A 27,177-nucleotide genomic window follows, 5' to 3' on the forward strand; every position below is an offset into this window, starting at 1 on the left:
ACACATCACTGAAGAAGCTGAAGTTGTACCAATAAAGTCACATTTAGGTTTGCACCTATATAAACTCTGCCTTAATGAAAACATTAAACACATGATATAGTAAAGTATAATATACATATGAGAGTAGTATGTGTGTGTATCTAAAATGTAAAATAAATAAAATATTAATAAATATTAATTGTTTTATATATTATATTTATATATAATATATTGTTTTAAAAATGAGGTTAATAACTCAAATGCAAGGAAAAGTAAGAAATGTCTAAATTATTGTGTCTCAAATTCCAAATGGATAAAAAATAAAAAAAACAGTTTCAAACACGCCCCTCTGCAGAAAGCGCGGAAAACACAGGCGCCTTCTATTCCTCAGCTGTCCAATCAAGCCGCAGTGACGCATTATCAGCCAATCAGTGCAGACTCAGTTTCTGATAGACAGCTTGACTAGCGAATCAGTAGTGCTCCTTTTAAGGGCTGGCCTGGTCTTAGTGTTCAGGAAATGATTTCCAAGCGTTCTGCATGATAAGGTAAGCGCACATTTGTTTTTATAAAATGAAGTAGATCACGCACGATATGTCACTGCAAATGTAAAAAAATGATCATCGTGCATGTTTACCTTTGCATTTTGAAGGGAAACATTATTTCTGATTAAATATTCCTGAAAATTAGTACATATTTATTTAGCCAAATAGGCACTGTTGCCAGTGTGGCACTTATGAAAACTTATTCGTATACGAAATGATTAGAAAGTCATAATAATATCCTTATATCATAAAAAGTGTGTTAAAATAAACTGTTTGTCACACATGCTTCCCCATTCACCAGAGAATGCTGGTAATATTGTATAATATGTTGCTTGTGTGTGTATAGAGCTTAAAACATCCATATTTACCTTGTGGTGATATTTATGACAACCATATTTTCGTTGATTTTTTTAGCTAGAGAGGAGGATGGATGCCACTCAGCAGATCGACGATCCCTTCTCTGAAGAAGAAGAAGAAGAAGAACAGGTAGAGGAGAAAGGAGGACCAGAAAGAGAACAATTAGCAACACTAAAGGTGTTCAAAAATGACCACATACCAGAGACAGGTGAGTGCTCTTATTGACTACCTTATATATTAACTAATATTATCTGTGCATTATTGAAATTATGACATTGCCTTCTCTTTCTTTTCTCTCTTCACACGTTCAATCAGAATTCCCTCTCTACATCGGAGAGAATGTCATCGGTCGTGATCCTGCTGCCTGTTCTGTTCTGCTTCCGGCCCGATCTGTATCCAGTCGGCATGCTGTCATCTCCATCTCAGTGTTCCGCTCTAGCAACGATCGTTTTGGTAACGGTGATGATGTAGAAGCACTTTTCTGGGACATGGGCAGTTTGAATGGAACCAGAAAAGGCAGATTCAAGCTGACGCCTCAGGTCCGATACGCTTTGACCGAGGGAGAGAGTGTGGTGCTCGCTGATGTGCCATGTCAGTACACTGGCCTGAAGATCTCAAAGAAAGATACACGCATAACTCCAGAGAAAGGAGGTGTGCCCAAAAAGGAGAAAACATTAAGTCCAGCATTTTCAAGTAGTGACTCGGAGTCAGAGTTGAGTAAATGTGTGCGGAATAGGTTGAATGTGAAAGAGAGGAGCGTTTTGCCTCCTGTGCCTTTATGGAGCCCTGAGGATGAACAACCCAAAATGAGTTCACCACAGTCAGCTCACAAACAGCCTGAGATCACCCTGGTGCCTGAATCGGACTCCGATGGAGAGAGTGCGCCGGATGAGAGGAAAGATTTTGGTAGGTAAATTGAGATGCAAAGCATATTACTGGAAGATTTAATAACACACTATTTTCATGCTTGCTTTCTTTTTAGTCTCAGACTCAGCTTCTTCCTCTCATCTGTGTAGCTCCACAAATTCATCATTCCTGACCCCTGCAAAAAAAGTCATTCCAGAGAGGTAAGTTAAATGTTTTTTAATGTTCCCTTTTAATTTTCCCTGAACTAGTAAAAAAAAAAGACATCATACGATTACGTAATGTTGATGTGCTACTGCATAGGGTAACTGATATAACTCCATTGAAATTGTATTTTGCCTAAATAAATACATAAAGTGCATCCAAATGTGATTGTTTACCCTCAAACTTGTATGACTTTATTTTTCTGAGTGACAAAAGAAGATATTTGAATAATGTTTGTTTGTCATTTGTCTTTGTCCAAATTTTAAAGGTCAATAAGACAAAAATGCACATATAATGTGATACTCCCCCTCATGTGTTTCAAATTTATTGGCAGTCAGTCTTGTAATAGTTTTCAATGAATCACACCTAGTCACCTATTTAAAATTTATGGCCATTATGAAAGGAAAGATTTAATGTGATAAAGCAAAAATCACTTTTTTAACATATATAATGGTATCTGTCAGTTTGAAAGTTCAATACATGCCTGCTGTTGCATGGCTGAAAGTGCAGTTGCATATACTGTCTACACCGACAAAATCCAGTCATTTTATTAGAAATCCACGCAATCAAAAATTTGGGCTCAACTTGGTCACACAAATTGACCATGTAGACCAACAGAAAGCTGTGTGGTTTAAAAGTAACTTCTATGTAAACTGCGCTTCATATATTGTTAAACTATTAACAGTAGACCTTTTTTGCCCTTGTGTGATCGCACCTTAATGCTATAAACTGTGCAGTACACTTATGGATCGCAGTATATTATCTCCCAATAAATTAGCTTCACCATATTTTTTTCCTTATCAGTGAGGATGAAAGTTCCATCACTCCATCTTCAGCCTCAATAGACCGGTTCAGACTGAGGCAAAACCCTGATGAGCCTTGTTCAAAGTCATCTAAGCCTGGCCCTCTAGTCCTAAATCTGGACAGTGATGTTGATTTTGAAGAAAAGGACATGGAGAAAAGCAAGCCTGAAGCAGAGGCTCAGCCTGAATTAGCTGCAAAGGTGGAACCAGTATCTTCAGCTGATCTTCATATGGACAGTGATACTGATGTTGAGGAAGAGGAACTGGAGACAAGTAAGGCTGTACCAGAGGCTCAAGAAGCAGTAACTCTAGAGAAATCTGTATCTTCAGTTGGACTTCATATGGACACTGATACTGATGTTGAAGAAGAGGAAGAGAAAAATAAAACTGAAACAGAGGCTCAGATTGAACAAGCTCCAAAGGTGGGACCACCATCTTCAGCTGATCTTCATATGGACAGTGATACTGATGTTGAGGAAGAGGAACCAGAAGCAAGTAAGGCTAAACCACAGGCTCAAGAAGCAGTAATTCTTGACAAATCTGTCTCTTCAGTTGGACTTCATATGGACAGTGATACTGATGTTGAAGAGAAAAGCAAAACTGAACCCAAGGTTCACACTGAAGAAGCTCCAAAGGTGAAATCAGATCTTCATATGGACAGTGATACTGATGTTGAGGAGAATGAGGCTTCTATAACTGAAAATGTCTCCAAAAAGGAAGCAGTTACAGAAAGTCCTCCATCAGCAGCACCACCACATACAGAATTCCACATGGACAGTGACACTGATGTTGAAGATGATAATCCCATGAAGGTTTCTATTGCAACAGAGGTCTCACATCACATTGGAGAGGGAAGTGATGTCAGGCCTACATCAGCTCCAGGGACAGAGCTCCACATGGACAGTGACACAGATGTAGAGGAAGAGATTGAGGACAAGGAAAAGGTGAAGGCCAGAGGTATTCTGTCAAACAGTGAAAAATATGATGAGGATCCTTTTAAACTTTTACCAGGCAAAGCTGTGAAGGCCGCACAGAGTTACAAGGTTTCTCTAGGTAGCAAAGCCGAGCAATCAGAAGAGAGCAGCCGTAAAAAGCAAGAACATCATTCTCAAGCAAAGTCTAATCTTGAGGAACCAACCCAAGCTTTTGGCCACTTAGAAGAAGAGTGGGACTTACTGCCCACGCAAGCATACGGTAAGCATCCCACCCTCTTCCTTCTTAATCTCATTCTTTTTTTTAAATTATAATATTCATTCATGTAGTCAGTACAGTTCAGTAAACAGTAAATTCTTAAAACCTCTTTTCTATGAAAGGGGTTTCAGACTTGGTTGCCAGAGTATGTTAGAGGTGCATGATACCAATTGCCACAAGTATTTTCAACTTTTCTTTAAAATGATAATGATAATTGGTTACAGTGAGGCATTTACAATAGAAGTCAATAGGTCCAATATGTAAACTGCAAAACTATAGCCACAAGATGTAAATATATGAATAATGTGTTGATATTGATTTTAGTATGATAAAATGCAACATAACACAAATCTTAACCAAAGAATTAATAAAAAATTACCTTAGAATTATAGGCTTCAAATATTTGCTTTTACAACTTCCATAGTAGCTGTTTCATTGTAGCTTTTTTAGTCAAATGTGTCAAAATAATTTTTTGGGATAATCAATATTGTGCCACTAATGCTATCAGTTGAGCTTAATTTATATTGAACCCATACAATTCCTTGTATGGTATTGTGTTATATGCCAATTTTAGGAACTGCTGGAACTGCTAGGCTCAAGCCAAAGCAGCTTGATCTTGAGGCTACACAGGCATATGGAACAGAGACAGACTGCGAGGAAGAGCAGGAGCCTCTGAACCATACCCAACCCTACTCCAACTTCTCAACTGCTAAAACTCAGCTCATCCCAGTAGCAAAGCCTGATGATGACGAGGAGGAGGAAGATAAAGAGACACAAAATGACTCTCACCTTTCCACAGCAGACACTCTGATCATAGCCAGCACCCCAAAACGGGAGGAGCAGACGCAGCCGTTTTCTCTTTTCACAGCCCAAACACAACTTGTCTGGGAGGGAGAAGACAAAGAGGTTTATCAGAATGAGCCCACCCAGCTCATGACCGACACCATTGAAGAAATGGAAAAGGGTGAGGAGGAGGGCATGAAACGAGGTAGGAGAACCCGTGGTGAAGGGACAGTACACAAAGGTAAAAACACCAGCTCCTGTTTTATAATTGCTGAAACTCAGCCCATGTGTGAGGAAGAAGAGGCAACAGATGCAGATCTGAGTGGGGATGGCTTTCAGAAACCAAGACAACGGTCTGAGAAATATGATTCTGCACATCTTGCTGAAAACAACTTCAGCTCCCATCTCACTATAGCTGAAACGCAACCAATGTGTGATGATGATGATGATGCACCAGATCAGGACAAAGTGGTCAGCAGTAGTCATATAGAAAAACCTTCCAGTTCCCATATCGCCATCGCAGAAACGCAGCCAATGTTTGAGGAAGACGAAGCACCAGAGGATGATCTGAACAATGAGGTCCGGAGAAGACAAACCGAAGGTGAGCCTGTACATCATATTGAAAAGCCCTCCACCTCCAATCGTGCCATCCCTGAAACACAGTCTGTTGGTGAAGATGATGAGGGACAAGAGGAAAAGCTCAGCAGCAAGATGTCCATCAGAAGATCACGCAGGTGTAGACCAAAAAAAGAGAAGGAAGTCCCACTACCTGCCGAGGCTGTTGTCGAACACACTATAACAGAAACACAACCAGTGTGTGAGGAAGAACAAACTGAGGATCTGAAAAGTGAGGTCAGCTCTGGGAGACAGAGTAAAAGACAACAAGCACATGAATTCAAATCTCCAGAACTTGCTAAACTGAACTTGAAAGTATGTGTCACTGTTGCTGAAACGCAACCTATGTGTGAAGAAGAGGCACCATGTGAAGATCTGATTAATGCAGTTAGCACCAGACAGATAGATGAAGACAGATCCACAGAACTCCCAATAACCTCGAGCTCCCATATCAGCGTAGATGAAACACAGCCTATGCATGAGGAAGAAGAAGGACAGGAAAAAGACATCAGCAGCAAGATGGCAAGCAGAAGATCACAAAGGGGAAGACCAAAGAAAGACGACGAGGTAACACAAACTGCTGAGGCTGCTGTTCATCAGACTATCACAGAAACCCAACCAGTTCCTGAAGAAGTGATTGAAAGGGATGAAGATCTGAACAGTGGAGTGAAATCCAGGAGGTCCCGCAGAGGAAGGCAGATAAAAGAGGACAGCGTTCCACAACCTGCTGAAGCTGCCGTCAGCTCCATTTTTATTAACACAGAAATGCAGCCTGTTCATGGGGACAGAACTGAAAGGGATGAAGATCTGAGTGGCATCAGATCCAAAAGACCCTGCAGAGGAAGACAAAAAGATGAAGGTGAACCTGCACAGTCTGCTGAACCGAACTCTGATCTCAGTGTTGTTGAAACACAGCCCATGTTTGAGGAGAATGCCCAAGAAGAATCGAGTCTCAGAAGCAGCAAAAGAAAGAGGAAAGGCAAGACAGAGGTGAAGGAGAACACCCAAGAAAAACCTAGTAGCAGAAGACAGAGAAAAGACAAGACAGAGGTGGAGAGTGAGACCGGTGTATCTAGCAAAGTCCAAGGTAAAACTAGAAAAGGGCAGGAAGGAAAAAGAAAGAGGGGTAAAGCGTTGTCTGAGGATGAGGAAGAGAGTGAAGATGAAAAAACCACAAGGAGAGGAACCAGACGGACGAGTATAAAACTGAAGTGTAGTGAAAATGAAGAAGAGAAAAAATTGGAGGAGAGGAATGCCCAAGAAGAGAAAGAGAGGCTGGAGAAAGAGCTCCAGCAACGAGAGGAGACAGAGAGGTTAGAGACGGAAGAAAAGGAGAATGGGAGAAAGAAACGAGAAGAACGTGAACGGAGAAAGAGGGCTGAATCCGAAATGAGACAAACACTAGAAAGGGAGCAGAAGGAATTAGAGGAAAAAGAACGATTGAAAAGGGAAGAAGATGAAAAAATTAGAAAAGAAAATGAGAGAATTCAGCGGGAAAAAGAGGAAAAAGATTGTTTAGAAAAAGAAGAGAAGGAGAGGTTTGAAAGGGAGAGGAGAGAACTAGAAGAAAGAATTCAGAAGGAGGAAGAAGAGAAGAAAAGGTTGGAGAGGGAGAGGAGAGAACTAGAAGAACAAAGACGAAAGGAAGAAGAGGAAAGAATTCAAAAGGAGAAGGAAAGATTAGAGGCGGAAAGAGAACAATTAGAAAAGGAAAGACGAGAAAATGAGGAACGTCTGATGAGAGCAACAGAACAAAAAAAGACAAAGGAGAAAAACCATCAGAAACAAAAGAATGAGGAGGACAAGACAGAACTAGAAGCTCCTCTAGTTCCTCCAGCCAGACAAACACGCCGCTGCTCAGGCTCCTCTATGAACTCGGATCAGTCTGTATCCTCACAACAGGAGGTGTCCACCCAGAGGGGACGAGGGCGAGGCAGGGGGCGAGGCCGAGGGAAACAGACAGCTGATGAGCAACCCATCAGTGCTAGACAGTCTAGCAGGAGAGGAGCAGCTAGTGCAGTTGAAGACACAGAGCAGGACTCCAATTCAAAAACCCGTTCCCGATCCCGCTCCAGTTCTAGAAGTTCTGAAAGATCTGCTCATAGTATCGGACCTTCGAACCAAGGGACGAGAGAAAGAGGCAGAGGCAGGAAGAGTATGAAACTACCAGAACCGGAAGAAGTTTCCCAAGCTAAAACTTCTGGAAAAGGCAGGGGAAGAGGAGGAAGGCGTTCTGGTGTAGAAAATGTAAATGTCGGAATGTACAATGAGCTTGAGCAAGATGCTGAGGTGGTGGAGGACAGCACTGCTGTGCCCCAAACCAACAACAGAGGTCGTAAGAGAGCAGCAAACACTAGAGCATCCCCAGAAGAGGCTCCTTCACCCACACCCAAGACTCCAAGGCGGTCTGTGTCTAGTCAGGCGCACAAGGTCACACGCAGCCTCAAATACAGACGTTTACTAGCAGGTTTTATCGCTGTGTGGCTGACACCAATCTGTCATCTACTCTTTTAGGTGTTATTCACTGGGCTGACAGATGAGGACGGAGAAAGTGTCGTCACCCGGTTAGGTGGAAGTCTGGCGAAAGGAGTAAACGATATGACTCACCTAGTGACTGATAAAGCGAGACGCACTGTTAAGTTTTTGTGTGCTGTTGCCAGAGGGGTGCCAATCGTGTCTCCTGATTGGCTAAAGAAGGTGAGGTAGTGCATATTAAAGGAATATTCCTGGTACAACCTAGCCAAACCCAAAATCCATTATTCATATCTGACTTTAAGCCTATAAAATGCTTGTTAAATTACATTTTTATAATATGAATCTTCCATCTTTACCATTAATTGGTTGATAGTGTGATAGACCATCACCATATCTGATGGCAGTGCTTCAATACCCCTACCCACTCACAACACATTAACATCTTTTGCTGAACCCAGAAATTTCTGTATGTTTTGTCCATGTATTTCCTGGTCAAGAATGGTTTCTTATGATATTGCTGATTTGTTTCTCTGTTTATGTTCGAGAAGCTGTTTGACAAGGGTTTCTAGCTGTGTAACTAGTACATAATTCAGACTTTATTTTGAGCTCAACTCAAGCATGACATCATCCTCCTCTTTCTCTCTTAGTGTGGAAAAGCGGGCCATTTCCTTTCTACTGATGAATATATATTGAAAGACACCGAGCAGGAGAAAAAGTTCAGTTTCAGCCTACAGATGTCACTGCAAACTGCTCAAACTCAACCCCTTTTAAAGGTATTAGTCCCTCACAAGCACATTAGCATATCAGGCCCAAGCCTCAAGTTGTACCATTCGCATCATATATTTTCTCCCCTAATTTTGCTTTCATAGGGTTATGAGATTCACGTAACCCCTTCTGTGATGCCGGAACCGTCTCAAATGAAAGAAATCATCACCTGCTGTGGAGCACGCTTCCTCCCCAAAATGCCCTCTGCTCACAAGGTACCCAGAACCAATGCATATATTGTCCTATTTCAATGCACATATTACATATTCTCATATTGTATTGCGATTTCTCCCTCTGTTTATTTAGGGGCACACTGTGGTGGTGTCATGTGAGCAGGACACGGCGCTTTGTGATAAGGCAGTGAGTATGTCATTGCCCATGGTCAGCACAGAGTTCCTGTTGACTGGCATTCTGCAGCAGAGAGTTGACCTGCAGGCCTATTCTCTCACTTCCTCTCTCAACATGTCCAATCAGCCTGCGGCCCCCAAAGCTACTGCCAGGGGCCGAAGAAAGTAGTGACAATGACATAGGAAAGGACTTGTTGTGTATTACATTTGTTCTAGTCTGTGATAGAATCTAATACAAGTATGTTTCAGTACAGATTGCTTAAGATGAATATGTGACACATAATATCTCAGTTTTATGAAGTCTGTAATGAGTTAGATGAGATGCTGTTACACTTGTAACCACACACCCACTGATTCCTGTGAATGTGAGAGCTGGAGAGAGTGTGAGGTGGATGTCAATGAATGATGCGTGTTAGTGATGGGAGAATGAGCTCCTCTCATTTTTTAACGTATTACTTCAATAAACGCTTTCAGAGCCAAAATAAAGAAATATTGTGCGTTTTGCCCCTTTTGCATTCAAAAACTACATAAAAACAAAATGCAGCAAATGGTCTAGTGCACGTTTATATTCACAAGGGCGTTGGTCTCAGTGATGATTCGATCTGAAGAACACCTTAAAGACCTTCACGTCGGCTCTGCAAAGGTTGGCTGTGTGTGTTCAGATCCGCTGACACGCCCATAAGGGGTTGAAGCGCCGGGCTGTACCGACCGCACTCGAGACGCTGCAAGATACTGGACAGATTCCTAAGGTGCATCTTAGTCCTTAAGTGATCTTCGAGATAGGAAGCTGAAAGGAACGAATAGCGGATTTTCCTTCTATTACAGACTATCAGCTGAGGAGGGTATTGGAGGTGAGCGGTGAACACGGTAAGGGAAAATGTCAATTTTGCGGCAGGGATATCATAAATGTGCAGCTTGCTTTGGCTTGCAGGAATTGAAGGGTTAAATTCTGCAGTTTCTGCTTCGTCTGGTACTTTTCCGATTGGATAAAGTTGCTGGTTGCTGTTGGAACGCGAATAAAATAAGATGTAAGATGCATGTTTGGTCATTTAGAAGAACATTTCGGCTTGTTGAAGAATAGATTTGCGCTCGTTTCTGCATAGCATCACATTAAATGCCCCGTCCGCGCGAGAGCGCCGGTTCAGCATCCTGTTTTAACATGAAATGTTGCTATTAAAATACGCATTGAGATTAAATTAGAGGAAAATTAACGATGAGAGCAAATATTATCATTGTATACATATTTATCGCTATAAGCTGTAACTATAATTTTAATAATAACATTAATAATTTAGATTTTATATTCTCAGGGAGTGCACAGCTAATTTTGCCGGTACTGCGGCTCAACTGGCCAGTATCATTTTGTGGTCTGATATGCACCATCATAACCCCTACATGTGTAGGCGATCTTTCTCAGCTTGTGACCGACAGAAAATTTGTTTGACTGGCAAATATTTTAATGATTGGGAGGGGGAAAAGATCATAACACAAGGTTTTCGTCAGAAACAGAGGGGAGATGTGAGCTGCCGCCGCCCCCGCCGCTTATAACACATGCGGACTGTGTCTCAAACCCCATTCAGATGCTTAACTAATAGGCTACGCCATATTCTCAACCATAATGATGCCTAAAAATGGAGCCTAGGTAGTCAGCTCACTTGGTTGTGAGACACAGCCATGATCTCATCGCCTTTCATGTCATATCAGACCCTTTTAACTATTGCATTGAACTGATCTAATTCCAGGCTTTAAAATAGATTATGATCCAGGTGATAGTGTAGTCAAATACTGTAGGTCTGAATGGAATGATCTGGAAGTAATTTCCAGATGCCCCATCCTGGTCTCTTAGGAGATGACCTGCTTCTAACATCAATAACCACATATGAATTTGGTACAGCACCTTTCCAAAGGTTGAGGTTGATTTCCCTGAGCTACTATCCATCTCTTTTTATTTCCCTGCTTGCTATTGGCATAATTTACCAATATGCAATATTGCAGTTCATATATCTGCAGCAGGTTGATTTGAGCTCCTATTCATCTTTTGTATTGTGCTCAGGAGAAAAGCATGTTGTATGTGAGCATCCTGTCGCCCGGTCTGCATTTCTGCCTCCATGTTGCCCATGTTTTATGCATGCTGTGTCTTATAGGAAAGGAACTGTGAGCTTGCTGTAAGAGGTGTCATACTGTGAGAGAGAGAGAGTGAAAGCATGTAAGTGGACCAGATGGCACTTTGTCCATGTGAAATTAAATAGTGCTGATGCATTTACACATCAGCACATGTGTTTTATTGTCTAGAGAGAGAGATATGCTCATTGGCTGTTTTTTCTAATTTTTGCAACTGAGTGGTAATAAAATGTTCAAAGTTGAGCGTCTGGGCAGAAGTCTGTTATGAAATTACTGAATGGCCTAAATGCATGTCTGCTGTTCTGGATGCTTTCTTCGCTCTCTAATATGTCTGGCCTGGCAAAGGTTTTCTTAGGATTCTTTCTATGTCATTATGTGTGAAGTGTTGGCTTCTTTCAGACTGTGAATTAATGTGTTTGTCCTAATATTTCCACATTACAGATTACCATACATCATACCAACCATTATACCACCTATAATAAAATTAAAATGAATTATAATTGATATAGCCTATTAGGATAAGTGTAAGTTTAGCACAAATTATAATTTGTACCTCAAAAGGGTTTCTGTATCATTATCGACATTACATAAGTGTTGTCACAGAAAAAATGTGAAAATATTTTAGGGAATTTAAAATAGGGAATTTTAACATTTTTTCAAAATTTTGGGGGGAAATTTCCAGGCCAGTAAATGTATTGAAAAGTAATAATATATTTTTTATTTCTATAGGGAATATATTTATTTTATCTTTTACTCCAAAATGTTTAATTGGCTAAATGTTTTTTTTTTCAAACCCCATAAAAATTAGTAAATAATAGTAGTTATGAGTAAGCCCACATGGAATCTGCTCTGAAAAGAAAGTTCTGCATTTTCTGCCGATTTGAAACTATTTGTATTTAGACTGTCTATTTAGTTTTAAACATCAGAGAGAGACTTTTTGTAGAACAAACCAGGCTAACAGACTTAGTCTGATTTCATTTTCTCTGACATTTTTAATGTCTTCAGTCATTAAATCTCCTTCTGATTATAATAATGATCCACCCAGTTGATGTCATATGCTTCTCATTCCATTTATACTGACAGCACTTTATCTAAACGTATAATTTATAAGGACATTTATTGGTTGCCAATAAAGCCACAGTTACTGACACGTCCAAATAGCTCTTTAAAGAGGCTCATTTGTCAACAGAGCCCTTTTAGATCCATGGCCTGATGATCTAAGCCAGAGCTGACACATCAGCCATAAAAGCTGAAAAACAGAGCCATAGACATCTGTCTAACATTAACATAAAGTAAATTGTTTTACCGTTACACCCTATTCACCGCTCCACATCAAAGCTCTCAATCGATCTGTGTCCATTTGCCATTTTTTATCAGTTTTATCCTTTTTGTCTAGCTGGAATGTGAGAAAACTTGAGCAACATACCAATAAAACGTACACATTCACAATGTCGGTGTTTATCATTTAAATCCTCTATGAATGTAAATGCGTTTCCATGTGTAAATGTTTTCAGAGCCAGTATGCAGAATCTGAGGCTGCTCATCTTAAGCGTGCTGTTTTACTCAGGTAAGAAAGATTCCTTGTGAATCCGTTCAGTGCTTGATCTGTATCATTATCAACATTACATAAGTGTTGTTTTTTGTACTGAAATGTTAAGGTCAGTAGCTCTGACATGCTAATAGCTATTGTAGTTTTTTGAATTATAGCCCTGATGCACAATGCATCATCTCTAAGTGCTCTAATGTGCCCACAAATGGCACGGGAGTATTGAATGCACCCGCATGCAGGGACTATATACCATACGTACATAGCTTTTAGTTATATAATGAAAATCTGGCCCAATATGATCGATCTGGGTATTAAAAGTGCCGTCTCTAATGGGTATATTAGCCATACTTCATTTTCTGATACAAAGCTGTAGTTTTCATTACTTGTAGATTGGAATTTCAACCCAAAACTCAAAGCTGAAATGTGTGGTCATATTTCCGAATAGAAAAAGACAGTAAATTACTACAAATGATTTGAAACTCTTACCAAATGGCATTTGTTCACTAAAAATGTTCTTTAAATCTTTAAAATATTCGGTCCCACTTTATATTAAGTGGCCTTAACAACTATGTACTTATACATAAAAAAATAAGTACATTGTACTTATTGTGTTCATATTGTATTGCAAAAGACTTCTGCTGCTGTTGAGGTGGGATACGGGTAAGGTTAGGGACAGGTTTGGTGGTATGGGTAGGTTTAAAGGGGTCATATGATGCGATTTAAATTTTTCCTTTCTCTTTGAAGTGTTACAAGCTCTTGGTGCATAAAGAAGATCTGTAAAGTTGCAAAGACTAAAGACTCAAATCCAAAGAGATATTCTTTATAAAAAGTTAAGAGTCAACAACACCTACCTAAAACGTCACGATGTGGGAAGATTTGCATAACGCCTACCAAATGTTCACGCAAAGAAAGAAGGTGTAACTTTTATTCTCGCTGTAGTTTTGTTGCTGCCGCCATGTCGTGAAGATGCTGTGTGTTTTGTTGTGAAAGCAAAACTACTTTATTTGGCCTTCCAAAAGAGGACGATATCCGATTCGTCATACCTGGAGCTGACGAAGCGGCCTCCGCTCACTCAAGCCCGCCATGTGTTTCGTTGTGAAAGCGAAACTACTTTGTTTGGTCTTCCAAAAGAGGACACGATTAGAAATCAGTGGTTAAGTTGTATTTACCAGTTCCAGAACAGTTCAACCCAAATATTCAGATGTGTGCAGCACATTATATGGAGACTGACCCTGACGATCTGGGTGCAACAGACAGGAGACTTGTCATGTCCTGTCTGTTGCACCCAGATCGTCAGGGTCAGTCTTTCGGTATCCCAGTCTGGTATCTAGTGTGAGGGATACACCACTGGTGTCTGCACGCACAGCTGGTATCCCCAAACCCACTCACTCTAACCCTTCTGTTCATGAACTAATTCCCCTGTCTGAAGTGTTTCCCCTGATGGGGATCGCTTGTTGTTGTGTTTGGGCTGCATACACCTCCACAGAACTCCCAGAGGCGGCAGCATCCACTATCGGGTCTCCAGAGTCGGCGGCTGAAGCTACAGTATCTCCTGTGGTAGTGGTGCTCGCTGCTATGTTCCCCGAAGCGATGGTGCCCGCTGCAGTTTCTGCAGAGAATGGCAGTTTGAGTGGGTGTTATATAGTGAGTGAAGTGATAAGAAACAGCTGTGTGCAATGAGTGCAATCAGTGCAGTGTGCAAACCGTGCAATGAATGATGGGATATGTAGTCCAGGGTGCTATGCAACAGTTTGTGTTGTGCGAGAGTCAATGTAATGGAAAGGGTGACCTTTGGTGGTGAATGAATGGAAGTCCATGGACAGAATTCGTGACAAGTGTAGAGTAGCGCTTGTTGTTTGTCATTTCTCCGATCACAAATACAGACATGGTTTTATGTTTACACGGTGCTATGCAACGCAACACGTAAAAAGACAGTATAAAGGCCCGTTCACACCAAGCACGATAACTATAAAGATAACGATAAAGATGTAGTTCTAAAAATCGTTCTCAATATTAAAGAATAGCATAGTTCACACCACAACTATAACTATAACGATGCAGATGAACGATATCGTTGTGATCACTTTCAAAACTTTTTTTTTCCAGCTGATGAATGATACAAACACTGACAGCCAATCAGAATCCATCCTAATGTAACAAGCTAAAAAATTTAAAGCGGCAGACGCATGTGCGTTAAAATAAACAGACGATATCATTCGCTGGTGTGGACGCCAATATTGTTATCTTTATAGTTATCTTTATAGTTATCGTCCTTGGTGTGAATGGGCCTTAAGTCATTATAATCCGTAATTATGTCCCCACTGGATGCAACAAATGCCTCGTTTATAATGGGTTTTAATGTTTTTGTCTCGTCGCTCCGGCCGGACAGGGCATCACAGTATGGTAAGGGGTGTAGCATTGCTTGAGGTATTTGGCCAATCACAACACACTGGATAGCTGGCCAATCACAGCACACCTCGCTTTTCAGACCGATGAGCTTTGTAAAAATCAACGCGTTTCAGAAAGGCGGGGCATAGAGGAGAAACAACAATGTACAGTATGTGGAAAATAATGTGTTTTTTTAACCTTAAACCGCATAAACACATTTCATTACACCAAATACACAAAATAATGTTCTTTTTAGCAACATCATATGACCCCTTTAAGGGTGGTTTAAGGTGTAAGGGATGGGTCAACAGTGTAATTACAGAAATTAATTACCTGATGCAATTACAGGTATTTTAAAAAATATAAGTACAATGTAAAAACATGTATTTACACAATAAGTGCATTGTACCGAAGGATTAATTTAAATGTAAGTACAGTAGTTAAGGCCACTTAATACAAAGTGGGACCAAATATTCTAATAAACTTTTAAAAATGTCTTTCCCTATTAATTGTCATATTAATACATTAAAAATGTCAGACAATATGAAATGGTGTCATGGACAGTGGTTCATTTTTCATTATTGATTTCTAAATTAATTTAACAAATGTGTCTTGTTACTTGTGTTAAATTATTTCTTTTAATTTTAGGTTGCCTTTTTTAAAATCCGGCAAGGGGCAAAAGATGAAAATTAGCCTTTTGGGCTAACTTTGGCTTATTTACAGTATTTTGACTGTTGATTAATGAGCACTGTCCCTATTAAATAAATAAATAAATAAAATTATCCAAATACAAAAGAATGAATGTAAATGTAGTAATAATGAATATTCAAATATTGCATAAAGTTTAAGTAGGCCTACATGGTCAGTTTCTGTATGATTTGACTAGTTGATGTCACATTATTCTGTTAATGAACGTGTTTGTGTTAATCTAAACATTGGCGCTTTTCTTTTTGGCTTTTTAGCATTCTCTGCAACTCTGAAAGGTAAATCATAAACACAAGTCACTTTTTAATATTTGTTGTTTATCAATAACAAAAAGAAGCAGTTTCAACAGTGTAAAAAGTAAAATACCCAAATATATATATATATATATATATATATATATATATATATATATATATATATACATATCTTTGTGTTTCTTGTAGCCCAAGAGCCCAAGAGGACTCTGTTTTTTGGAGAAGACTTCCACATCCTCGTGTATATATATATATCTTTGTGTTTCTTGTAGCCCAAGAGATGTCTCAGACTTTGTTTTTTGGGGAAGACTTCCACATCCTCGTGCCGGCCGATGGAGCTGACGTGACATTCAGGCCTTCGATTGTCCCAGGTCGTGAGAAGCCGCTGATGAGTTCTGGGAAGGTGGTGGATCTCCGTGCCAAACTCAACTCTGCTTCAAACCACCTGATCCTGGAGAATGTTGGAGAAAGTGATGAAGGAGTCTACACCGTCACATCTAACCAAAATCCAGAGGACGTTACACGCATCACACTCTATGTTAGAGGTACTGCATAATTTACCAAAAAATTGTTTGCTAATTTTGTACAGCAGCTTGTACACTAAATTGGATGCGCACACATGCGCACTAGAATAGCTCTGAGTGACTTCCATTATTATAGGAAGTCATGTGGTGAACAGTAAGGGAGGTTTAATGACCTGCTGCAGTAATTGTAGCTCTGTCAAGCCACACTGGTTCCCTTCCGTTCTTCTCTACCTAAAGATCCTTCTTGCTCTCTACCCAACTATCTGTTTCTTCCATTATCAGCTGTGCTTACTGGCACTTGGCCTTTTTTCTTTCAACAATTAGTCAGAGAAAGGAAGCGCTTAGGAAAGTCAAACTGAGCTGGTGATATGAACTGTTTTATTTTCTGTTTATTTTCTATGTCTTTTTTTTCTAATAAACATTCAAATTAAACAGATAAAATAGATGAAATTAAAAAGAATATAGCAAAGCTGTCATTCATTATATGCTGGTTTGTAGTTACTGCTAAACATATATTTCCCATAATTTAAAGAAAATATGAATTTGACAACTTACAAAAACTTGGGAGACAAGGTTGATGGTTCTACTTGACCAACTACAAAAATGTGAAAATGGAATTTAATGATTTACTTCTCATAATACTGTAGAAATATGCGAAAGATGTTCCAAAATGTGGGGTTTAAATTTAATATTTTAAATTTGCTTTACTAAAATGAACTGAATGTCAATTCACTGGAAGATGTCAAAACATGACGTTTTGTTGGATACAGTCGAGAAGATCTAGCATCTACATCTGACATGGGACAGACCAAAATACCAATTTTAATGGGGAGTGCAAACAACTGATGTATTTAGACCTAGCAATTGTTCATGTTACATTAGGTTAATTTCAGTGTATAGTAGTTTATCTAATAGTAAGTTCATACAGTATACTTTCAAAGGCAGGGCAAGTTCCACATCTCATTTATCTCATGTGTTCCTCTCCTTTCTCTCTCTCATTTTTCCAGATTGCTCTAGTGAGGTCATTGTTAGATACGGCTTAGATTTTCATGTATCACTGCATGATATCTCGGAGCCAGTGCGTGTGGGCTTTCGCCACAGCACCGTGGAGGCCAATCAGACGTCATTGCCGGCTGATGAACTGCTGAATGCTGATGGAATGCCCAAGGAGAATTACCAGGACCGCGTTGAGATCACTCCTCAAAAGTTCACTTTGCGTGCCGTTACAGGGGCTGATGAAGGCAGCTACACCTTTAGTGATTCCATTGGGAAAATCCAGAAGAAGATCTGCCTGAACGTGAAAGGTGAGAGTGGGAAGAAGAGAGAAGGGAAAACACGCACTTATATTATTTTCAAATAACATATTAATGTCCTAATCCTGACCTTCTGACTGAAATAAGTACAGCAATAATTTGTAATTGTAATTGTGATACAATATTAATATATGATTAGCTATGGAGGACATTTTGAAGGAGAAATAAAATATGTGAAGGATAATAAAATAAATAATCTAAAAATAAACCCAAAGGCTGCGAATAGGACCACTGTGTGAAGTAGAAGGGTCTTGTATCATTCTGATTAGATTTATTTTGCACTAATAACCAAATAGCTGTATATTTTCCTGCACATTACATGTCTATAAATAAATGGAAGTATTGATTTGTGGTGATATTATTTGATTTCATGAAGAGAAAGAGGCCGCAGAATGATGTGAGATATATGAAACTAGTGTAGGAGAATTTTGTTAGGGACAATGGACAAATAAACAGTTTAGCGTTCATCATACAAAAACGTTTGGTATTCTGAGAGCCAAAAACGTGTGAAAAAGGTGTGAAATATACAACTGGAGGTTGTTTGTATGTAATATACACTCTTAAATATTAAGCTTCTAAAGGTGGTGTTTTGCAGCAATGCCATACAAGAACCATTTTGGGTTCACCAAAAAATCTTTCAGTGAACAGTTCTTAAAAGAACCAGTGTAAAGAACATTTAGGGTAAAGAACAAGAATTATTTTCGACTATAAAGAACTTGGTGGAAAGCTTTCATAGATGTTAAAAGTTCTCCTTGGAACCATTGATGCCAATAAATAACTTTTATTTTTAAAAGTGTACGGTCAGTGGAGAACTCTTGAGGTACGTTATAAAACATAACAAGAAAGGATAGTAGGGGAAGTACAAAAAGAGGAAGAGAGACTCTAGTCTCAAGTACAAAAATGGAATAGAGTCTGTCATTTTCTGCCTGCAGCATTTATTCCCTAAAATATTTATGCGTTCTCCTCCCTGCCGATTCGTTTTCTTCTTTCTTCGCTCTCATGACATCATCTCAGCTCTAGTAACAGCTTTCCTTCTTTTTCTCCTTCCTTCTTTCTTTCTACCAGCACATCAGATATTTGCGACCCTTTCATATGGTGGCACTCTGAAAATAAACCTGCACATGAATAGCTCTTTAGCTCGCCTTCTGTACATCCCTCAGTCTGATAAACATAAGTATTTGATTATGGATAACGGAGAGCTCAGCGTGCCTCCTAACGTGGATCTTGAGGGTCGTCTCTCTTTGGAGGATTCTTTGTGTCTTCTGACGGATGTGAGGGCCAGCGATGCCGGAGTTTTCAGTGTGACTGACCATCAGGGATTCCTGGTGTCTGATGTCCACCTGGAGATAGAATGTGAGGACATACAATGTGACAATGGGAAATGAAATAAATAGTTAATTTAACTTTCAAGTTTTGGACCTTATAATGTCTATCTTCCTCTCTCAGCGTACAGGCTTCCAAAACTCTATATTGCCATCATTGCTCTGGTAGCATTGTTGGTGCTGCTGCTGTTGGTGTGCTTGGTGTCATGTTTGGTGAAGATACGCAAACGTGCAGCAAAGGCCAGAGCCATTGAGGAGAAAGCCCAGAATGCAGGCAAAGTGGAGGGAGATGCCTTCAGACAGGTATTTACCACCTAACTTACCACCAAAATGTGAATAAAAACAATTGAATATTCAGTGGCCTTAAACAGTATTTGGACTTATACTAATGTCATTGCATTAGATGCAAAATATAAGATACAAAATAAGTGAATCTCCAAACAAATGAGGCTCATTTCAGTTGTCATTTTTATTCATCAATCTTTATTATTATGTGTTTTTGAAAGGTGAAAATGGCCAAAAGGGAATGGGATATTTCTGTGGATATTGTATGGCAAAAAAGTTACAATATATTAAATTACTTGAAAAATTATGCTGAAGTGTCAATATGTAAGAAATGTAAAGTACAAACATTTGCCTTATGCTTCACATTTGTATTTCTTGTCTTCTCCAACATGAAAGGAGAAAGAAAAAAGTTTAACTCACTAAGCACTTTGCTCATATTTTTTGCAGGTTGTCAAAGATGCCTGTACCCATCAGAATGAGGAAGCCCCGGCCCTGTCACAGAAAGAAGACATCACTGAGAAATCACAGAGCACAGAGGTCAGCATTAAGGTGAGCACCAGGAAGCTAAAAGACATCTGTATATCTAAACCCCAAGCATTTGCTCTATATAAAATGCTGAATTATGTTGAATGTTGTGAAAATGCTCTAGGAACGCTAAGTTGTATGTATGTTCCTCAGGGTTTGGAGGTGTCTACTAAAGAGCCAAGCCTTCAAGAGAGGAACATGGAGACCAGTGACTCTGGAGTGGGATTTAATACCACTGGGCTCCCGCTTGACAGTGACACTGATGCCCCAACAGCAGCCTTAGCAGATTCTGATGTATTGAGTTCTTCTGCTGCCCCTGATGTCAAAGCCGTTCCCAACCAAGCTCCAGAGTCAAAGACAGCCCCCTCACCTCCAAAACCAGCACCTGTGGCCAAGTCGACTGCTCCTCCACCACCTTCTCCTGAACCCAATCCACCAGTAACGCCTGAACCTGAACCCAAGCCTGTGGTCACACCAACACCTGAACCCAAACCCGCTGCTACACCTGAACCGAAAATGACCATCTCACCACCACCTGAAACAAAACCGACCTTAAGCCCATCACCAGAACCCAAGCAACCTGTGACACCTGATCCGAAACCAACAACTGAAGTTAAACCAATTCCAAGTCCAACCCCTGAACCTCCAAAAGCAGTAACACCAACTCCTGATGCAAAACCAGCCGTTACTCCAGATGCCAAACCAGCAGTTTCACCTACTCCTGAACCCACACCAGCTAAAGTTGGCACTCCTGAACAAAAACCCGCTGCGAGCCCAACACCTGATCCCAAGACTCCAGATCCTAAACTGGTCTCTCCTGAGCCTAAACCAAGTTCACCTACTCCACAATCTAAACCACCAGTCTCACAGATTCTCGACTCAAAACCAACCACAAATGGTACTCCCGAATCCAAGGCTGACATCGAGTCAGAGCCGAGTGCACCCATATCTCCTGGGCTAGATGTGAAGGGCACAACCCCTCCCAAAACCCCTGATACTGGGAAAAGCTCAGTTAAAACTCCTGAGCTCATCTCCAGTGGAGGTCTAGACTCGGCTGCCCCCAATGACAGTGCACCACCTTCAAGCACTGATGGAGCTGCCACCAACTGAGATTAAAACCATAGCCTCGTTCCTGCCTCCTCCTAGTGTATTAACCACCACAGACAATCGAGACACTAGACTTAACAACAAAGAAGAGCTAAATGACTTCCTAAGGGGGTGGGTTCCTCAGTCTTTTGAGTCTCACTTTTAATACAATTAACATGCATCAATAGAAAGATCCACTGTAAATCCGCTCAGTTTACTAATATGTAATCACCCTGTAGCAGAGGTTGAGAGAAGAAGCATTTCCAACCTTACACCATTGGCTAATTTAATACAGAATGAGGGAGGCTGTCTGGGATATTCCAAGAAAGTGTACAAAGACAAATCTCCCTTCACAGAAATAATACATCACTGCATGAAGATATTGAGAAAATAAATTATGTTATCGGTTCCGTAATCCAAGTTATTGTGGCTGAATTTGGGGAAAGGCACACAGGAACATGGGACATTAATCATTTTCATTCTTTATGAGATCATTTCTGCTCCATTTCAACCAGTCGGAGAATCCAAATAGCTGGACTGATACTGAGAAAGCGACCAACCTTTCATTGTCAGAGGACTGGAAAAGTGGAAAAATCATGTATCACTTTGACCCATGCAAGTCAACATGTCATTTTGACAAGGGAGATGAATGAGGAAACTACAGAAGTGCAAAGCAGAAGGAAGAAATACCAAAATCCTTCGTAGACTAATCTGTGACTCTGTGCCTGGAGGACATTTTTGAGAATCTTCTTCTATCAATCCAACCTATGGATGTTCTTGTCCAGAGATGTGACAGTGCACATTTCCTGTTCAGTCAGTAACAAAAATATTGTTGTTGAAATCTTTCCATGAAGTTAAAAACATTTCTGTAATCTTTAAAAAAAAAAAAATGGTTGATGAGAAACAGATGTTGGCAGCAGTATACGTAAACAGGTTTGCTTCATTGAGTGAGCTGTGTCTGATATATCTAAATAGTGAGGCTGTCTCCATCATTAATGAGTTTTCTGGTGCATTGTGATTGGAATGAATTGATCCTTGCACCATTTTGGCGCTAAGCAATTCACAAAAGCAGTTATGCAAATCAGGTGAAGAGTGCTCAATTGTGGAGAATGCAGCAGACTACTGCAATATGCTGTACTTTTACTGGCACCTTACAGAATCTCTTCACCACTGCGATACAAACACCTGAATTGGCTTTCTAAAATGTAAAAAGTGTTCTCGGTTGCATACCATTATGCGATTATTTCATCATCATTTGATGAATTAATCCCACAATCAAAAATTACAGAAAAAGCAGGTGTGTTTGGGTTGAAAAGAATGGCAGTGATTGCAGGTGATTAGTGAATAAGACACTTTTTTATGCTGAAATACAGTGTGCAAAAGTGACGCAAGCTGAGAAGTAGCCCCAGAATGTCTTGTGTAGTTAAATTTGCTTGAGGAGCAAATGGACATGGTTTGTAAGAAGATCTAGATTGTTTGTGTTGCTACAATGTTCCACAAATAATTTTGGATTTATAGTCATAGTTGTAAGACAATAACAGTCTCACATATCAGTTTACATATATTCCTGGTGCCTCCGGTAGAACCTGAACACCACTGCCTGTTAATGTTGTATGAGTCCAGGAACCCGCTCCTACCACACTATCTGTGGGAGCTGATGTTAAATCACAGTGAGTAGTGGGGATGGTAGCTAACTCGATATTCGTATCAACGTCTTGAAGTGTGGGCAGATCTGACAGACTGGAGGTTTGTGGGTAGACTTTCTAACTGAAGATGATCACTACCTCACATTTAAGCCTGACTAAAGTACTAAACCATTAATTAAACAACATTGCAATGTATGTTGACATTAAATAAAAAATGTAGATTTTTGGCAAAGCACAAGGTTTGAAATGCAATTAAAGGTTTACAAAACTCAATCAGATATTTGGCCATGCCTTTCCCACAAACCTCTGAAAATGGCCTTGTTCTTTCTCAGCCTTTAACAGCTGTTTTAATATCAGTGCAAGGAAATGTCACTTGAAAGCCATATAGTCTTAGTGTCACAACTCATAATGTAAATATCACAAACCCTAGATGTCGTAACCATAGGAGCACTGCAGCATTAAAACGTAAAATTATGATATATCCATGACAAAACAAAATTTGATACATCGGAACTATCTGACTCAAAATGGCTTATGAGCAAACCTGAACCATATTTTGTGATGTTAAAGATGCACTCCGTAATTTTTATGTGTTGCACTGGTCGATTGGACACTGGTCTTGGGCCTACACTGACACCTAGTGGTGTGGAGGTAGAATAATGTGAAACCAGTAGTTTTAGGTTACCAATACCATTGTAGAAATGCTCTGTTTGCAGTCAGCTGCGATCAGTTTATAATGAATGAAAGTGTCTAATAATAAGAGGGTGGTCTTCGAGATAAAGAGATAAAGTAGTATTCAGCTAGTCGTGTGATTTCAACATGGCGGCACCTATGAGGTGACCCACTCCATGTAAAATAAAACAGCTGTTTGGGCTGATATTAAAACATATTTCAGAAGTGTTATTCATTTATTTAGCGGTAAAACTTAAAAAAAAATACTGAGTCCACCTTTAAAGTTACTGTTTGGAGAGCTCGAGAGAGAGAGAGAATCAGTATTGAAGAACATCTAAGCAATATAAAAGAAACGTGCAGATACACACTGATACATGTATACATGCATAATAATAACTTGTTTTGAAGATTGTATTGTGAGGTTCTGTAGTTTGGTCTTCAAGTTCCAGATTCTTTTGTTTCTCACAATGATTCACAGGCAGGCAGACACAGGAGGGATTTTATAATTTTTTTTACAATACAAAACCTATGAACCTAGTGTAGCATAACTGTCATGCTCCCTTCAGCTAATCTCATTGGCTGTTAAGCGTGAGCTTGATTTCACATGCCCTTACTTTCATCTCCAGCAAATGATGTCACTCTTAAGTGCATCCCTGTAATGCACATTACACAGGTTTCCAGGCAAAATCAGTTTTCCTCTGATCACTCCCTGAATCATCACAGTGTCTTATCGTGCTTACGATATTTGCTACCCTTCAGGACACTGCCACTGATATTAGTCTTGTATCATGACATGATTACTGTCTGTTTTTGTATTTTGTGTGTTGATGCTTGTGTTGTATGTATATGGGTGCAATTTGGTATTTTTGAAGAGAGATTATAGATGTTATTCATCATTGGCAACATCAGGAGGCCTGTATGTGTTTGTACAAGTGCATGTGAGTATGTTTGTGTGTGTCAGTGTGTTAGCAAGAAACTCCATTGGATAGCTGTCATTTCAATGCAATTAGCAATGTCCTTTTTCTCCCCGGCTTGCTGGTAATTGCTGTTCCTTTTTAAGTGGTATTAAATTCAGATTCAATTTAAGGGAGTGCACAGTGCGAGATTTCTATCATAATGGACTAGATGCTGTCTAGTGGTACCCAACTGCTCTCTGTTTTGATACCAAGATAGCCGTGTTACAGGTCGCTTTGATTTAGTCGGCACTCAAGGCTACACCAATGGAATAGTAATCCAGTTTATATAGCACTTTTCCCTTGCTCAAAGCGCTTTACAAAATTCAGACACTAAAGTAACGATGCATCGTCATTGCAGTCTGTCATTGCATGCTATAGAGTTACTCTCCCATAGTGTCCGTCTGTGCTAGTGTGGTCATGCATATGTAGGAGGTATAGTGTGTAGACTTCTAAAAGTACTCTGATTTTCATGTATCGCACGGCTCTGCAGGTCTCTGATTGGATAATTCCATTGTATAAAACATCCCTGCTATGGATGTCACTGAAAATGTTGCATTCTATGTGTCACCCTATATCTTTCCATTCCATTGGTCAGACCTGATTGGTCGAAAACATTCTAAAGGGCATTAAAGGGATAGTTCATCCAGAAAAGAAAATTCTTTAATTTTTCACTCACACTCATTGCGTTCTAAAACTGATTTTCTTTTGTCCATACAATGAAAGTCAATGAAAGAGATGAGTGTTTTTTTAATCCCCACTGTCTTTCATAATATGGATAAAAACAACTGAAACTTTCCACAAAAGAAAGTCATACTGGTTTGAAACAACATGAGGGTGAGTAAACAAAAAAAAAATCATTTTTGGATGAACCATCCCTTTAATCAAAACTCAGAATTCAATGGGTGTGGAATTATCTGTCAAGAGTGAGGAAAATGAGCGGTGAGAATGTATAGAGTATGAGAAGCCCAAGTATCCTGTGGTGTTGTGCGTGTTTTAAGTAAACTCAACGTGCAGTTGTGTCCCACAGGTGCATGAGAGGTTTCTGCCTCTCTTTTCCTCTCCTTATTCCACCTGAGTGATGCTCTACAGTTTATCAGTCCCCGTTCTTCCTTTTTGCACAAACACAACACATAAACATTTTGTAAAGAAGTGATACTTCCTTTATTTCATGCCTACAAATGATAATAAATGATTTTAAAATGTTTCAACGTGTGTTGTTTTTTCTCCTCACACATGTAGCAGTTATAAAGGCACTCTGACATGACTCTTCTGTGGCTGTGAGATATTTGCAAAAAAAAGATAGTGCTTTCTGCCCTTGTAGTCAATCACATTCAAAGTCACTCATCTGCCTCTCTAGCTTTTTCTTCTCTTCTCCCCGGCCTGTTGCTGGCAGGGTGCAGAGAAATCCTCCCTCTTTTGTTTTGTCACTCCAACAGCACATAGCTGGCATAATGCAACAGATCTGCCTAGCTTATTTATAGACAAGTAATGGTAAACCGACGCTTTTAACAGTATGTCAGCAGGCAGAGAAATATAATTCATTTTTTATTTTTCATGGCTTTCTATTTTATTGTGCAAGTACACTTATTAAGTTACAATACATGCACAAAGGTGACTTTCAAACAGTTTGCATGATAAATGACATGCATTTTATTTATTTGCATGCAAATATATCAAAATAAAAAGAAATAGTTCACTCCCAAATGAAAATTCTATTATTATTCATTCACCCTAATGTCATTCCAAGGTCCATCCTTCCATTCTCCAAACTGTTTGTCCTGTGTAGGATCACGGAGATGCTGGAGCCCACCCAGCATTTTGGGCTAAAGGCAGGGAAACACCCTGGACAGATGGTCAGTCCATCACAGAGCACCCGGAAATAAGCCACACAGGCAGAACATTCAAACTCCACACAGAAAGGCCTCCTGACTTAGCTGGGACTCAAACCAGGCACCTTCTTGCTGTGAAGATTAACACTGAGTCAACATGCCACCCGAAGATAAAGCACCTGGTATTCCCAGGCAGTCTCCCATCTACAAACCGAGCCAAACCCTGCTTAGCTTTTGAGATTAGATGAGATCCAGCATTCCAAACTCATGTTTTTTAAATACATTTTTATTGTTTTTTGCTATTTATTGTATTTTTACACATCGATAGTTCACTGTGACCACAGACAGGACAAAAAAGCACTATGAATGTTGTCCATGTTAGTCATGCACTATTTTCGCTGATAATCATCTTCACCTCCTCTGCAGCTCTCAAATCAGATATGGTGCATGCCAGACATCAATAAAATCAAAGCTCACTGGTTTCCGAGAGTCTCATAATAAACATTGTGACATCAAACCGTAATGGCATACAGTTTTGAAACATGACATCTTCTTTTATGTTCAACATAAGAAAGAAATTCATACAGGTTTGGAACGACATGAGAGTAAGTAAATGTAGCGTCTGGACCAATCAAACACACAATATATATTTTGTTTTTATATTTAACAAATGCTCTGTAACCTCAGTTAACAAGCCATACGAGGACCCATGAACCCTTCCCCCCGGAATGCGTAACACCCCAGGAAGTCGAACAGGCCTCTTTGTTGCATGGCAACCAACGCTGATATCACTGGGTTTATTGGCCAAAAGTATGTAAAGCAGGGAAAATCCCTGCATGTCCCAAGGAAAGGCAGAGTAGAAATGGACTGTGTTCTAGTTAATTCATAGGAAAACCGTTATTTGAATGAACACACATATTCTTCAGGCCATTGGGTATTTTATTGTCATTGTGTATTTTGTCTTTGATATTTTTAGACTATTTTAGTATGCTTGTGAGGGAACCCATTCCTGATCATCCCTTTTCACTATATGTAATCTTACCTTGTTTAGTATCTATGAATTCACCTTCTTATGAT

General features: G+C 39.8%; 2 protein-coding genes across 4 annotated transcripts; both read left to right on the forward strand.

Moving 5' to 3' along the window:
* The first annotated feature begins 478 nt into the window (after positions 1 to 478).
* On the forward strand, positions 479 to 9,425 carry LOC107551678 (mediator of DNA damage checkpoint protein 1-like). 3 transcript variants are annotated; one of them, XM_016233376.1, is made up of 10 exons: positions 479 to 524; positions 936 to 1,086; positions 1,194 to 1,784; positions 1,861 to 1,945; positions 2,751 to 3,943; positions 4,515 to 7,768; positions 7,853 to 8,035; positions 8,461 to 8,586; positions 8,683 to 8,793; positions 8,885 to 9,425. In XM_016233376.1, the coding sequence occupies exons 2-10, from the start codon at positions 948 to 950 to the stop codon at positions 9,092 to 9,094; spliced, it is 5,892 nt and encodes a 1,963-aa protein (XP_016088862.1). In that variant the 5' UTR covers positions 479 to 524; positions 936 to 947; the 3' UTR covers positions 9,095 to 9,425. The 3 variants fall into 3 exon arrangements, with proteins under 3 accessions (XP_016088862.1, XP_016088864.1, XP_016088863.1); XM_016233378.1 differs by having other exon boundaries at positions 1,867 to 1,945; XM_016233377.1 differs by having other exon boundaries at positions 508 to 524; positions 940 to 1,086.
* Positions 9,426 to 9,554: 129 nt separating this feature from the next.
* On the forward strand, positions 9,555 to 25,398 carry LOC107551679 (uncharacterized protein PB18E9.04c). The gene is made up of 9 exons (XM_016233379.1): positions 9,555 to 9,792; positions 12,561 to 12,613; positions 15,946 to 15,966; positions 16,215 to 16,487; positions 17,474 to 17,770; positions 18,845 to 19,132; positions 19,226 to 19,404; positions 19,834 to 19,935; positions 20,065 to 25,398. The coding sequence occupies exons 2-9, from the start codon at positions 12,568 to 12,570 to the stop codon at positions 21,019 to 21,021; spliced, it is 2,163 nt and encodes a 720-aa protein (XP_016088865.1). The 5' UTR covers positions 9,555 to 9,792; positions 12,561 to 12,567; the 3' UTR covers positions 21,022 to 25,398.
* The last annotated feature ends 1,779 nt before the right edge of the window (positions 25,399 to 27,177 follow it).

The sequence above is a fragment of the Sinocyclocheilus grahami genome, unplaced genomic scaffold (genome assembly GCF_001515645.1).
Source record: "Sinocyclocheilus grahami isolate Dianchi unplaced genomic scaffold, SAMN03320097.WGS_v1.1 scaffold429.1, whole genome shotgun sequence".
In the NCBI taxonomy this organism is placed as follows: domain Eukaryota; kingdom Metazoa; phylum Chordata; class Actinopteri; order Cypriniformes; family Cyprinidae; genus Sinocyclocheilus; species Sinocyclocheilus grahami.

Excerpts from the sequence above, each read along its gene's own strand:
- LOC107551678 (XM_016233376.1), top strand. The coding sequence starts at position 948 with ATGGATGCCACTCAGCAGATCGACGATCCCTTCTCTGAAGAAGAAGAA. Across the intron at positions 8,587-8,682 it reads AAACTCAACCCCTTTTAAAG|GGTTATGAGATTCACGTAAC; the intron begins GTATTAGTCCCT and ends TTGCTTTCATAG. Across the intron at positions 8,794-8,884 it reads AAATGCCCTCTGCTCACAAG|GGGCACACTGTGGTGGTGTC; the intron begins GTACCCAGAACC and ends CTGTTTATTTAG.
- LOC107551679 (XM_016233379.1), top strand. The coding sequence starts at position 12,568 with ATGCAGAATCTGAGGCTGCTCATCTTAAGCGTGCTGTTTTACTCAG. Across the intron at positions 16,488-17,473 it reads CATCACACTCTATGTTAGAG|ATTGCTCTAGTGAGGTCATT; the intron begins GTACTGCATAAT and ends TCATTTTTCCAG. Across the intron at positions 17,771-18,844 it reads GATCTGCCTGAACGTGAAAG|CACATCAGATATTTGCGACC; the intron begins GTGAGAGTGGGA and ends TCTTTCTACCAG.